Source organism: Salvia hispanica, chromosome 6 (genome assembly GCF_029641045.1).
Source record: "Salvia hispanica isolate PSC_SH4W2 chromosome 6, Shi_PSC_v1, whole genome shotgun sequence".
NCBI classification, from domain to species: Eukaryota; Viridiplantae; Streptophyta; class Magnoliopsida; order Lamiales; family Lamiaceae; genus Salvia; species Salvia hispanica.
Window position 1 is genome coordinate 42541517 of NC_142697.1, and position 13529 is coordinate 42555045.

General features: G+C 38.0%; 3 protein-coding genes across 4 annotated transcripts; 2 read left to right on the forward strand and 1 right to left on the reverse strand.

Moving 5' to 3' along the window:
* Positions 1-59: 59 nt before the first annotated feature.
* Positions 60-3315, reverse strand: LOC125206875 (WAT1-related protein At3g28050-like). 2 transcript variants are annotated; one of them, XM_048106090.2, is made up of 7 exons: positions 3012-3314; positions 2877-2942; positions 2682-2795; positions 950-1190; positions 699-857; positions 469-620; positions 60-385 (listed from the first exon to the last, which is right to left on the reverse strand). In XM_048106090.2, exons 1-7 carry the CDS (start codon positions 3215-3217, stop codon positions 214-216), a joined length of 1110 nt encoding a protein of 369 aa, XP_047962047.2. In that variant the 5' UTR covers positions 3218-3314; the 3' UTR covers positions 60-213. The 2 variants fall into 2 exon arrangements, with proteins under 2 accessions (XP_047962047.2, XP_088917060.1); XM_089060934.1 differs by lacking the exon at positions 60-385 and having other exon boundaries at positions 465-620; positions 3012-3315.
* A 1961-nt stretch (positions 3316-5276) lies between these two features.
* LOC125205508 (ubiquitin-conjugating enzyme E2 5-like) lies at positions 5277-8447 on the forward strand. The gene is made up of 7 exons (XM_048104490.2): positions 5277-5530; positions 6523-6589; positions 6793-6872; positions 7239-7353; positions 7633-7685; positions 7846-7974; positions 8094-8447. Exons 2-7 carry the CDS (start codon positions 6546-6548, stop codon positions 8234-8236), a joined length of 564 nt encoding a protein of 187 aa, XP_047960447.1. The 5' UTR covers positions 5277-5530; positions 6523-6545; the 3' UTR covers positions 8237-8447.
* Positions 8448-9185: 738 nt separating this feature from the next.
* On the forward strand, positions 9186-11630 carry LOC125204412 (putative inactive receptor kinase At3g08680). Its single transcript, XM_048103073.2, has 2 exons — positions 9186-10744; positions 10835-11630. Exons 1-2 carry the CDS (start codon positions 9499-9501, stop codon positions 11440-11442), a joined length of 1854 nt encoding a protein of 617 aa, XP_047959030.1. The 5' UTR covers positions 9186-9498; the 3' UTR covers positions 11443-11630.
* The last annotated feature ends 1899 nt before the right edge of the window (positions 11631-13529 follow it).

Genomic DNA, 13529 nt, shown 5'->3' on the forward strand with positions numbered 1-13529 from the left:
GGAGTACTTTTATGTCACATAATTCATCATTTTCTTCCTTAATGGAGTAGTATACTCCATTTTCTTTCCAACAGACACATTAAACATATACCATGAACATTGGAGTAATACATACATGTACAATGATATATATTCTTCTCTTAACAATTCTAAATAATCAAACCGCCACAACCATGTACTTAAGGTTGTTAATTTCCTTTAGCAATTATAACTTCACTTCTTCTGCAAGCCATGGCTTTTGTAGCTTTGTAGCAACGGATGGTTTTGATCCATAGACGACTCCAAATCTGTTGTCGATTCGATCACAAACTCGCCAAACTCTTCTTGCGCTTTGCCCCACATCACGGTATAGAATCCGATCACTATTATCGTCGCTCCAATGATACTAAAATCACCATCAAAATCAAAATGAGAAATACACAATTATGTGGTAAAAACAGAATCCCCTGTTGAGAAATTTATTACTACCTCCCAAGATAAAGAGTGTCGCCTAGGAAGACAACTCCCATGGCTGCAGCTATGGCGATCGAGAGAGGCTTAAACATGGCGACGAAGACGGGACCTCTCAAGTGCAACGCCCATGAATGGACAGAGTTGTTTATGCAACAGTTGAAGACACCCTACACATAAAAATCGACACCATGAAACGAGGTAAAGAAGGAAACATACATGAAAACTACACATTCTTCACCACTTACCGAACATAACATAGAGACCAAAGCAATATTAGGTCTGATCATCCATTTACTAGAGTCCGGTTCTGCAAAAGTTCCCGCGATTGCAGCTAGAACGCTCACGCTAGATGTGTAGAAGAAGATGATGGTAAACTCCGAAGGGTATTCTTTCATAATATGCGTCTATATACAAGTTATATTTAGGCTTAATTAGGACAATCATAGAGAAATTGTAATAAATATGTTGGAGTTGAGAAGGCAGGTAAGTTAGTTACCACAAGAATGTACCACACTGGCACGAGCATATATTCAACGGTGAGGAATAGGCTGCCAATGATCCAGTCGGATCGAGGTGAGTCGAGTACTAGTTGGTGCAGTGAAGGCGGAGAGGAGGAAAATGAGGCATTGATGGTAGGGCCTTTGTAAAATGTTACAACAAATGCTCCTGATATGGAGATGATTGTGCCGGCAAGCTTAGCCCGGCTCGTCCTGCTCGATAACTCTACCTTTTCCATCCTGCGGCATTAGCTATTTCCTTTATAAGTGTGCTCGTTTTGTCATTTTCGTCTGTTATTCAAAAGCATGCATTTAACGCTTTAATTTAACCTAAGAAATTTTAGTCAATGAGAATTTTGTCACGTAGTATTAAATTTGATGCTCAAGTTTTACCTCGTTAAGCAATTATAATATGTTATCGATTTTATTATTTAATGACGATTAGCTATACAAATAAAAATTATTACTGTATATAAAGATCTATAATTAATATCTGTGACTAAAATTGATTTTGTAAAAGTATATACTCTTGAATTAAAAAATTAGCATTAGCATATTTTACATCCTTTTCCGCTAACAAAGTCGAAGATTCGAACCACACAAAAATAGGATAGACACATCACTATTCTACATCCCCTTTTTAGTTTATTTTTAAATTGGGGTTACAAATGCGAAAAAGATACGTTCTAAATAACTATTATTGGTGTGGGGTTGGGTCGTGTGTGGGGTGGGTGTGTTACACAATTTAATAAATCTTGTGTATATAAGTTTGTGTGTAGTTTCACTTTTTAATAATTCAACTAGTCGTATTCTTATTAATCAAGAATGGCTTCTTATTGGCACAAGCCAAAAACAAAAGGATGACTTATAAACACGCAACATAGTTAATGCCATGTACTTTATAAATAAATAAATAAATTGAGTAAAAGCAAAGTCCAATTATTGTTACCACGAAACCACGCTTCTTCAATTTATGAGGTCCCAATTATATGCTTATTGGATTCAAATTCATAACCTCAGACAAAAAAGATTGAACCTTTTATCAATCAGGTTAACCGCTCACTTACGTGACTGACAATAGTAAATCTTAAAATCACACACTACTACATAATGCATTAAATTTTAGTTCAAGAGAATTAATACCATTATTTTCATTTTATTCGCTCACCCCAAACGCATTTATTACTGAATTCAAATAATAATACTCCTAATTCATTAATTAATTCTAGTTCAACAATTAGAAATACTTCCAAGGACCCCTAGATCAGTGTCCATGCCTACAAAGCAAACACAGTTTGAACAACGACAATGTGCGACATAGGGAGACCTGTTGTGCGCCCGTCTACCCGGCCAATTTTGTTAAAATGAGTCCATATTTCAATTACCTCATTCGTCCCGCAATAACAGTCTTATTTAGTTATCACGGTTTTAAGAAATATAAATAAAATTTGATTGAATAATTTAGTGAAATATGAGTCTCACTTATGTATATATTAGTTTTATAACAAAATATGATTGAAATAAGTTGGTGGAATATATGATAAAAGTGAAATAGAACTTTTAGTGTGAGACGGATCGAAATGACAAAATAGGACTCTTATTATGGAACGGAGAGATAGTAGGTTTTTTGTTTTCTATCCATGTTTAAAATAATTTTGCATTAAAATGATGCTTAGATGAGAAAAGGACAAAAACAGTAATTTGGAGAGAGAGATAGGAAAGTAAAATGACCTGAAAATGACAGCGAGCAGGAAAGTGAAGGCCGGAGCAAGGTTGCTCATGGCGGAAGCCAGCGTGGGAGAGCCGTAATTGATGCCGGTATACCCCATTATCTGCGAAGCATACCTTCCGCAAATAACACACAAAATCAATCAATTAATCGATCAATCAATTGAAATTAAGAGCAATCGAGGGACGGCGACTCACCCGATGGCTCCGAGCAGGAACATCTTCAGCAGTATCGAGGAATTTAGCGACGGCAGCACTCGCGATCTGAAATCAAAACAGAGAATCAATTAACAAATGAATGAATTAGAAGGCGGGGGAGAGAGATCGACGCACCGGCGGCGGGAGAAGAAGAGGGAGGGGAGGAGGAGGAGGGCGGCGACGCCGTAGGCGTAGACGAGGAAGACGTGGCGGCTCATGCCGCGATCGGCGGCGAATTTGAAGAGCGTGTTGAGGCCGACGTTGAGGCACTCCATCGACACCATGGCGCCGAAGGGGAGCGCTTCGCGGTAGCAGTAGCTGCTCCGCCCGCCTGCCGCCATCCTTTTTTTTATCTTTTTTTTTCGCCTGAGCGTGTTACCGGCACACGCAATGTTTTTTTTTTTTTTTTTTTTGGACAATTTTATTTTTCCGTTTTGGTCGATGTTGCACTTGATATTATAGCGCCTTATAGGGTAGTGGAGTGTGGAGTCAGGAGTGCTTTCTCAACTTGGTGGGGCCCACTTCGAAAGCGATGCGCGTAAATATTAATTATTGCCTTGGTCGTATATTTGATGCCATACTTGAATAATAACATGAGTTGTATACTAAGTAGCGAGAGATGTCATACTAGATGTCATACTCTTTGCCAATAATACGAGATTTTAGAAGATATTTTGTGTGCTAAGTCAGGAGAAATATAATATATTTATATTAATATGAAGGAGAAAAATGTGATATTTATTTTGGAACGAAGGAAAACTCCTCATATGAATATGGAGAAAATCTCTCTTTTTAATTAGTGGAAAGTTGAATTGAATAAATGTTGATCGTTCACGCTTTTATGGTTGATACAGATCTTATTAATCGGAAATGACCTTAATTGCATGTGTATACTCCTATAGTCGCACTATGTGAAATCGGCCTTTTATATCATAATCAAGACTTGGATAGTATGGTACAAAGTTGAATGTATGAGATTGATATGGCGTGAGATTATATTTGTATCATCGTTTTCTTTCTTTCTTTTGTTGGATACAGAGTATCCTAATAGTAAATTTGGTAAATTTTGATACTTGTTCTCTCCTCATATCAGTCTAGTTGTCTTCTTCGAAAATCAATTGGTGACATAAACAACACAATAATATGTTTCGTATTATCAATTAGGCATGTTCTTATCACGTCAACCAACTGTTTAATTAGTGTTATGCAATGCCAATGAAACCAAGAGGTGAACCACCGAATTCTTGCAAACAGTATTAATTACTCTGTCCTTCCAAATAAAATAGTCATATTAGTAAAGTTATTAGTAAAATAAGAGAAAAAAAGAAAAAAAGAAAAAAAAGAGAAAGATTGATAAAATAAGAGAAATATGGAGAAAAAAGTGAAAAATATAAGAGAGAGTTTCCATTTAAAAAACATGACTATTTGCATGGACATCTTAAATGGTAAAATGCGACTATTTTTCGCAGATGAATGGAGTATTAGTTTTATTAACCCATAAGTAGTACTCCCTCCGTCCCGGAGTATTAGACTCACTTCTTTTGGGCACATGATTTAAGGAAGTGATATTTAAATAGTTAAAGTGGAGAGAGTAAAGTATGAGAGAGGGAAAAGTAGGGAAGAGAAGAGAGAAAAGAGTAGGTGGAGAATAAAATAAGATAGATGCTTTTTGCTAAAAAAGGAAATGAGTCTAATATGTTAGGACATCCCAAAAAGGAAAGTTGGTCTAATACCTTGGGACGGAGGAAGTATTATGGTTGTTCATGAATTTCTATCCATAGATGGAGTTATCACCCCAATCAAACATGCTCTTAGCTATTGAGTCTTGAAATATTACTAGTATTATGTTATTTTTTATAATTGGGTGATGTATTATCATTGCATCAAACAGATAAACACGCAAGTATATGGGCCTTGCATTTCAGTAGGGTTTTAGTCAGTTAATTATTGATTGGGTTACCGATTGATCGAGACTCCATGTGGTATATTTTTTATCTAAAATTTTCGATAAGAATACACATAATATGGTTTTCCAAATTCCAATATTTAATTCGAGTTCAATATTTATTGTCTTCACCTCTACTTTGGACACGTTACCACTATTTTTAGTGGCAATTTTTTAATAGCACCATTTATAAACACAAACAATATACTCTGCCTTAAAAATTAAAAATATCACCAATTTTCTCGTAATTCTCCTCTGTAGATAAGTTGTCCACATTCATTCGAAAGGTGGTTGATCGTAATTCAGTGTATTGTGTTTACCAATTTCTTTTTAAAAAAATCTGATAACATCTTCAACAATGAGGTAAAAATAGAATCGCGCGTTCAAGATTTGGTGGAGAAGAGCCAAAACCGGCAGCTATTAATATACCACAGAATTAAAAGAATTCATTTTTCGAATGTTAAGCTTTTCGCAATTTAAAGGAAAGCTACATTATCTCTTCACCGACTCAGCACGTGAACGTGGAAACTGAATACCTAAATCTTATGAAACATCGAATTTTTCGTAGTGGCTGTGCAACACCCAATTTAATAATGTCGACATATGCCCTTCATATCTCATCATTACATTTCTAGCTTATTCAACACACCGCAGGCCTTAAAAATTTAATCTTGATCTACTGCTCCTGTTGTTCTCTCTATTCTCTTGGGTTAGTTTTGAGTGTTAATTTCTGCTAATTAATGCGATGATTTAGGATTGTGGGATTCTTGATTTTTCGATCTTGGAGTGTGATTGAATGTTTTTGTTGTTGTTTGGGTTTAATGGTGATGTGGGCTCTTGAGATTTTGCACTTTTCCCCCTTTTTTCTGATGATTAGTTACAGAAATTCTGTGCTGAACGTTTTGCCCTGTTTTGGGGAATCTTTTGCTATGGTAATTGAAGATTTGTGCAAGTTAGAGAATGCATATGTTAACTTAATCAGCTTTAACTGCAAAAAAATTGAAAAAGTTTCCCACTTGATAAAGGCTATGAGAATTGCTGCATTGGAATAGCTGAATAGGTGAGTAAGTATAGATGCCATTGAGTTTCTAGAAATCAAAGCCAGGAACATAGTTGAAATAGAAACCTTACAATCTAAAACTCATAAAACGTCGTTGTTGTAGTGCTAGAGATTGTTGTGTTGAATGATTTGGGAGTTTTTGGTACTCCATCGATCCATAGTATATGCCAGAAAGGCTGTTGATATGCTTTATTTAGTATTGCTTCCATATTGCTTAAAGGGAAGGAATCATCTCTTGAAATGTCTTAAGTTTTAGGAAATTTGACAGTTCATGAGATATGGATCTTTTATTTATAGTTTCAGTGCTCTTAATTGCAATTGCAAGGTGGAGATTCCACCAAACTGCTGATGTCCCGATCTCTTTCTTCTCACGATGCAAAATTAATTAGCTACGCTTTCTAGTTTCGTCGTTTTCTCCCGGAAAATGGTCTTCTATTTAAGTTGGAGTTTAGTTTTTTAAGTAGTAATAGTTGTCTATATGTTGCTTTCTCAAGCCTGCAATTCAAGGTTTTGTTTCTAGAAAATTCTGCAAGACATTAGCATGAATATGTGATGGTTCCATTCTTTTGTCACTCTTTACGATTCTTTCTTCAAGTTGTAAACTTTTTTAAATCTGTTTTCACATTTTCCTTGTTTTGCAGTCGAAGGATAGCTCTTAGACAAAATGTCCTCCCCCAGCAAAAGGCGTGACATGGATGTCATGAAATTGTAAGTGATTTTTGGATTAGTTTCTCTACTGCTAACAACCATCTCTACGGTTATCCAGCTCGTGTTCACCATTCTGATTGGCCAACAATTGATTAATATTTCCCTCTTCACGTTGCATTCATCGGAGATATCTATAGTTTGGAGGTTGTAGCTAAGAATGGCAACTCTGAATTCTATTACCTAACCTAATGTTTATGTTGTAGAATGATGAGTGACTACACTGTGGAGCCCATAAATGATGGCATCAACGAGTTCAATGTGGAATTTCATGGCCCAAAAGAAAGTAATGCCACCCTACTTTAGCATGTGATTGCTTCCATTTGATATGACTTCATTTTCTACACTTGAGAGTTTTGTTATCGTGTTGGCAATACTGTTTAATTATTTGTCACTTTCATTTTCTCATTTCTATCCTTTTATGAACAACCTAATTGACAATATCACAACTAGATTAAATTTTTATTCGCAATATTTTTTGTTTGTTGCTTATACTTCTCAGTGCATAACTTTACTCTGTTTGGCCTTCTGGAAAGTGATTATTAGTTCACGTAGACGCTTTTGGTACATAAATCCTTGACTGATGATGGATAATTTTGGAGTTCCGATAAAATTGATCACAAGTTTGAGGAGGGTGGTCCTGCGATTGTAGGTCCGTACGAAGGTGGAGTTTGGAAAGTTCGCGTGGAACTTCCAGATGCTTATCCTTACAAATCTCCTTCGATTGGGTTCGTCAACAAAATCTTCCACCCCAATGTTGACGAGCTGTAAGTTCCCATGCGTTTTTCGTTGCAGCTATATCAGAGGAATATAAGCCTCTTCCTGCTGACTTTCAATCCCGGAACTGCCTTTTAATGCATGTGAACAATTCGGATGTGGATACGCAAAAAGTTACTTCGCAGTTCTGTTATTATATACACTAACTTTGGCACTTGGAGAGTATACCTGAAATCCATTTGTCATGGAGTATCATTTAATTTTATGACCCTTTAGCAGCTTTTTCATGTATGATATCATGTTTATCTGTTCAAATATTTGGATGATAGGTCGGGTTCGGTATGCTTGGATGTCATCAACCAGTCGTGGAGTCCAATGTATGGTAAGCTCAAAGCAATTGATTATAGCTCCCGACATTTACAAATTCAGGGTCCCTCATTTTAAAATCCCAGCTCCATTGCTGTTTCACGACTATATTTGTATCGAATTATGTCACGAGACCGGCATTGCATTGGCTTAATAAAATGTATATCCATATGCAGATCTGTTGAATGTGTTCGAGGTTTTCCTCCCCCAGCTTCTACTCTATCCTAACCCTTCAGACCCACTCAACGGTGATGCTGCGTCTCTGATGATGAAAGACAAAGAGCAATACGACCAAAAAGTTAAGGGTATGTCCTTTAACTCTGTCTCGAAAGGAGAAGCTAGAAAGGCTAATGCCCGCAAATGGTGAGTTGCTATTGGTACGCATACATTTCTCACGATCTTTTTTATTCCTCGCGTGATCCAGAGTATTGTGACCGGTATGCAAAGAAGAATCACGCTGATAATAGCGGGAGCGATGAGAGTGACGAGGAAGTGAGTGACAATGAGGCCTACAGCGACGGGCGGAGCGAAAGCGAGGACGAAGTGGCGGGGCATGCGGATCCTTAGGGGGCAAAACTGGTGATGCATTGTTTTGTTATAATTAATTGTATCATGAATGGTTAATATAGCATAGTAGAGTAGGGGAGTTGAATATCCATTTGAGTTCCAAATTTCTAGTTTATTACTCAATTGGATGTAATGCTTGCACAATCAGACTTATTTGTTACTGTCTGATGCTGGCTTGTATCTATCTATCTATGTTTTTAATTACAGCGTCTATTAGTGTGAAAGATTTGGACATTTGCAGGTGGAAAGATGCCCTTTTTCTGGCAAGAATTTGTCACATGATTGTGTTTTGTGTAGACTGAGACTGTGAAATGGCATCAGCAACCTACGTGCTAAACTTGATGACGGATTCAAACTCTGAATACCTCAGTTGTTTTTATGATTAATTGAAAATAAAGTACTAGTTATTGTATGCATCATGCACCCCTTCGGTTTGGCCTGAAACTAAACCGGCGGTTTTGGTTTTGAACTGTAGCTGTCCGTGATGGGTTTAAATAAACACAGTTAGGGATGCATGGTTAAATCAGAATCGCCGGTTCAAATTGGAACAAACTAACGGTGTTGGTTCCCGAATCATAATCGTCCTTGATGGGCTTAACCCGAACTGGCTCTGATATTTTCGAACTAGAAAATACTGTGAAAATTGTGGAACATCGTTGAAAGTCCGAAACAAAACTTAAAACAAAACGCCAATTATGAACCAGAGCAACATATTATCGATTCAAAATCGAAACAGTTAAATATGTTATCTTGTCCGTTTAAATACCACTTCTATTTCAATCATAAAACAGTGATTCTTGAACTGGCCGATTACAGCTCCACTTCTATTGAAGACATAAACCGGCTATTCTTGAACCCCAATAAATTATAGTATATCACCTTTATCAATCCAATCACCACAAATCCTATTTGAGAATGAATCAAACCAAATAATTAAACCAACAATTCGGTCCCAAACCAATAAACTAACTAAAACACGACAAATAGAAACTAACCAACTGCTATATTTGTTCAACTACGATGATTACTAAATGAATGAGGCTGAAAACGTCGTTATCGTAGTTCCCATTTGAGAAATCAAGAATCATCACTAACTGAATCAAAGCATCTCTCGCCGGCACCTTAAATTAATTCCAACACGATCTGCATGGACTCTTCTTCCTCAGACCTGATCAAAGCCTTGGCAATCTCCGCAATGCCATTCATATTATCTTCTCTCTCCATCTCCATCCTCATCCCTTTCACTTTCACTTTCACACACCATGAAGCAATTCACGCTTCTTCTTATTCTTCTTCTCCTGCAGCTGGCGAAATCAGAGGAGAATCTAGTGAGAGATTCCCTCCTCGACTTCTTCTCCAAACTCTCCAACAACAACAAGAACACCACCATCTCCGGCTGGAACTCCACCTCCGACCCCTGCACCGCCAAATGGCGCGGCGTCACCTGCGATAAACACCTCCTCCACGTCCAGAAAATCGACCTCACCGCCCTCGGCCTCGCCGGCGTATTCGACCCCGGAACCCTCTGCCTCTCCCAATCCCTCTCCAAGTCCCTCTCCATCCTCATCGTCGCCGGAAATTCCCTCCGCTCTTCGCCGAATTTTCCCGCCATCTCCAACTGCTCCGCCCTCGCCCACTTAGACATATCTTCCAACCACATTTCCGCATCCTTGCCCGATCTGTCACGCATGAGCGCCCTCACCGCGTTCCTAGCCCAACAAAACAACTTCTCCGGTGAGATCCCGGACCTCGATTTCTCGCGTTTCCGCGTCTTCAACGTCTCCCACAACCGCCTCTCCGGCCTCATCCCGGTCGGGGCGCGTGGCCTGCCGCCGGGAAGCTTTTTAGACAATCCAGACCTCTGCGGCCCTCCGCTGACTGAAAATTGCTCTTTAGTCGCCGCTGCTGAGTCAGCTCCCGACGCGCCTCCGCCTTCTCCTCCGCCTCCGCCGCAGGTCAAAAAGAAAGGTCTCACAAATAAACAGATTCTGATGTACATGGGGTACGTGGCGATCGCCTTCGTCGCGGTGCTCCTCGTCCTCATATGGCTGCGGAAGAAGGCGAAGAAGTCGAAGCGAGGCGAAGACGCTGGCGTGGAAAGCGTGATCAAGCCGGAGGTGAATTCGAAGGAGGGAAAAAATGAGTATTCGAGCGCAGAGAGCGGGCAGATGTCGGCCTCGGCTTCGGCCTCGTTGATGGTGGTGGCGAGCGGGGAAGGGAACGGGATGAGGTTCGACGAGCTTCTCAAGGCGCCCGCGGAGCTTCTGGGGAGAGGGAGCCATGGGAGTGTGTACAAGGTTGTCTGTGAGGATCATGGGATGGTTCTTGCAGTGAAGAGGATTAAGGATTGGCAGATTTCAAGTGGTGAGTTTAGGCAGAGGATGAAGAGGCTTAATCAGGTGAAACACTCCCATGTTATGCCTGCTGTTGCCTACTATAGTTCTGGACAGGAGAAGCTCATTGTGTATGAGTTTCAGCAGAATGGAAATCTCTTCAAACACATTCATGGTAGGAAGCTTCTCCCTTCCCAGTTTCTTGATTGGGATATAGTAGTAACTGTTTTTGTTTAATATGATCACGATTTGTTGAAAATGATAGGAACCAGCAGTAACAGACGGCCGCTGGACTGGACCAGCAGGCTGTCTATTGCTGCTACGATAGCTGACGCGTTAGCGTACATGCACGACGAGCTGCAGTACGACCGGATCCCTCACGGAAACCTTAAATCATCCAACATTCTGTTGAACAAGAATATGGAGCCCAGCATCAGCGAATATGGGCTGATGCTGGACCAGAGCCAGGACCAGAAGGGCGGCATTCTTGCGAATGGCGCCCTTCAGGAGGCTCAGGAGGACTACAAGGCTATATTCAAGGTAGACAGTTACGCGTTTGGGGTGGTTCTGCTAGAGCTGCTCACGGGGAGGATGGTTCTCACTGAGGGCTTGGACCTGGCGACCTGGGTGGTGGCCGTGGTCAGGGAGGAGTGGACGGTGGAGGTGTTCGATAAGGACTTGATGCGGGAGTGTATCAACGAGGAGAGGATGGTGCGTTTGCTGCGGATCGCCATCAAGTGTGTGGCTAAACCCCCTGAGGCGCGGCCAAGTATGAGACAGGTGGCGCTTGCGATTGGCGCCTTGAGGGAGGAGGATGAGAGGTCTTTGGACGTCTCGGACCTCTCCGTGACTAGATCTTTTACTGGTCTATAGTTTCATCACAACCTAAAGATGGTAAGTAGACAAATTTATAATGTGGAATCATTTGTTAATGTTTGCTTGTTCTTAGATCAAGTTAGTATCATGATTTAATCTAATAAAGTATAGGAAATGTCTTGGTTTTTTAATTGTAAGCTCCTCAATTTGATGCAACAACATTATGGTAATTTTGAGTTTTTATTTGGATTGCGTTTTACAAGAGTAAGGTAACATTATTTGGCTAGAAAACATAAGTTTGAAGTTTGTTGTTGGAAGCAAACTTATCATTACATTTGAAAATATTAATGTGGCTTAAAATAACCTAATCTAGTGGAATTGTCTTTTTCTTTTCTGACTGAAGTTGTTTTTGGAAATAATTATCCGGGCTCAACTTTTCTCTATATAAGTGGAATTAGTGTTTATTGATTACTATTTCACCATCATTTTAGTTTTGGCATATACTATTACTATTTTTTTTTCATTTTCAATAAAACATTATTCCACAATTAACGAAATATTAGTTGAATGTCACTTTTTATCACCTACTACTAAGCCAACATAATGCGCATTTGCTAGCAAATTGGGTGGTTGCAAAAGGTTTCATCATCACAACCTAAAGATTTAATTTAATTATTAAAATAATTATGCAATCCCGTCAAGAATGTGATTGAATATAAAATAAGTGACGAGAAAAGAGGTGTATTTATTAATATTCCATGGTTGTTCATATATGCGATCCACTATTTATTGTAGTTGTTCATATATATCTATCAAATAAAAAAATATCTCTAAAACTGTTTTATATTGACATCCAACTTCGAAAATAAATATCGAATTCAAATCATTCACGCAAACACCGAAATGAATATACACTACTAACTCATTTATGATAATTAGACTATAAATATTTTTTTTGTGAACATACTAATGAATTATTGACTAACTTTTCACCAAATCATCATCAACATGACATGTATATATGAAACAAAATAAAACACCAACAAAAAATAGTATATATGTATATATGTAAACCTTTTTGGCCATGTGGTTTCCTCCTTTGTTTCTTGTGACCTAATTCATTGTATCAATTGTGTTGTCTCATTTTGAACACAATGCTTACATATCAAATTGCCTTTAAATTAAAGATTAATTATAGAGGTGGAATTGGCCATCCCCCTTAAGTCATTCCAACCATATATTAATGACGGACAAGACAAGCAATGTGTTTAACCACAAGCTTTCAAAAAATCTTACATAAGCCTACTAGCAATACTATACGTACAAAAAAAAAAAAAAAAAGACGAAGTCTTGTGCGAGACACCTCATTGCGAAACGAGTTAAGATTCGATCTGAACGTATTTAACTCAAATATGAGTTTGAGTTCAAATATTGACTATTTTGTGAGTTTCAACTCGTGAAATTCTCAGATTTTGTGTGTATAAGTAAAATAGCAAATATGATAATAATTTTAAGATTATTTTGTTCGATCTGTCGCTCATGCCTCATGTATATTATCCAACTTGATGTATCATTATATTATACTAGCTTCGAATATACTTTAATTGGATGAGGTTTAAGATTTAATTTTCTAATTTGCTATGGCTATTGATGATATCTAAAAATTGAGTAAGATACAAACGTGCTTTAAAATAAGTTAAATTAAAATGAAATTTAGAACTGATCGAAACGAAAAGCTAGATTTAAATTGACAAAGATATTGAATATATTAAAAAAAATTGTTATTTCTTCGTTGCCAATTCAAGCAATTCAACATAATATTATAGAGCCAGATTAAATAGAGATGTAGTATTATGTTTAAATTCTATTTTTTTCAAAATTAAATAAAACAAAATTTTAAATTTTCTGATAAGATCAAGTTCAAATTTTCTGGTCAAATAAATAGTTTAAGTGTAATAAATTTTCTTTACCCTCTCAGAAGAAAGTATCGTAAATTTCAACTCAAAAAATATCAAGTAACCGCTAACTTCAAGTCATTAACTAAGCCTTGAAAATGCAAATCAGCAAAATGATAGAGCCAGATAGAAACCGGCTTCCACCAGTCAACCTCTTTCACTCTAATTGACACTTTTACCCATGAATTC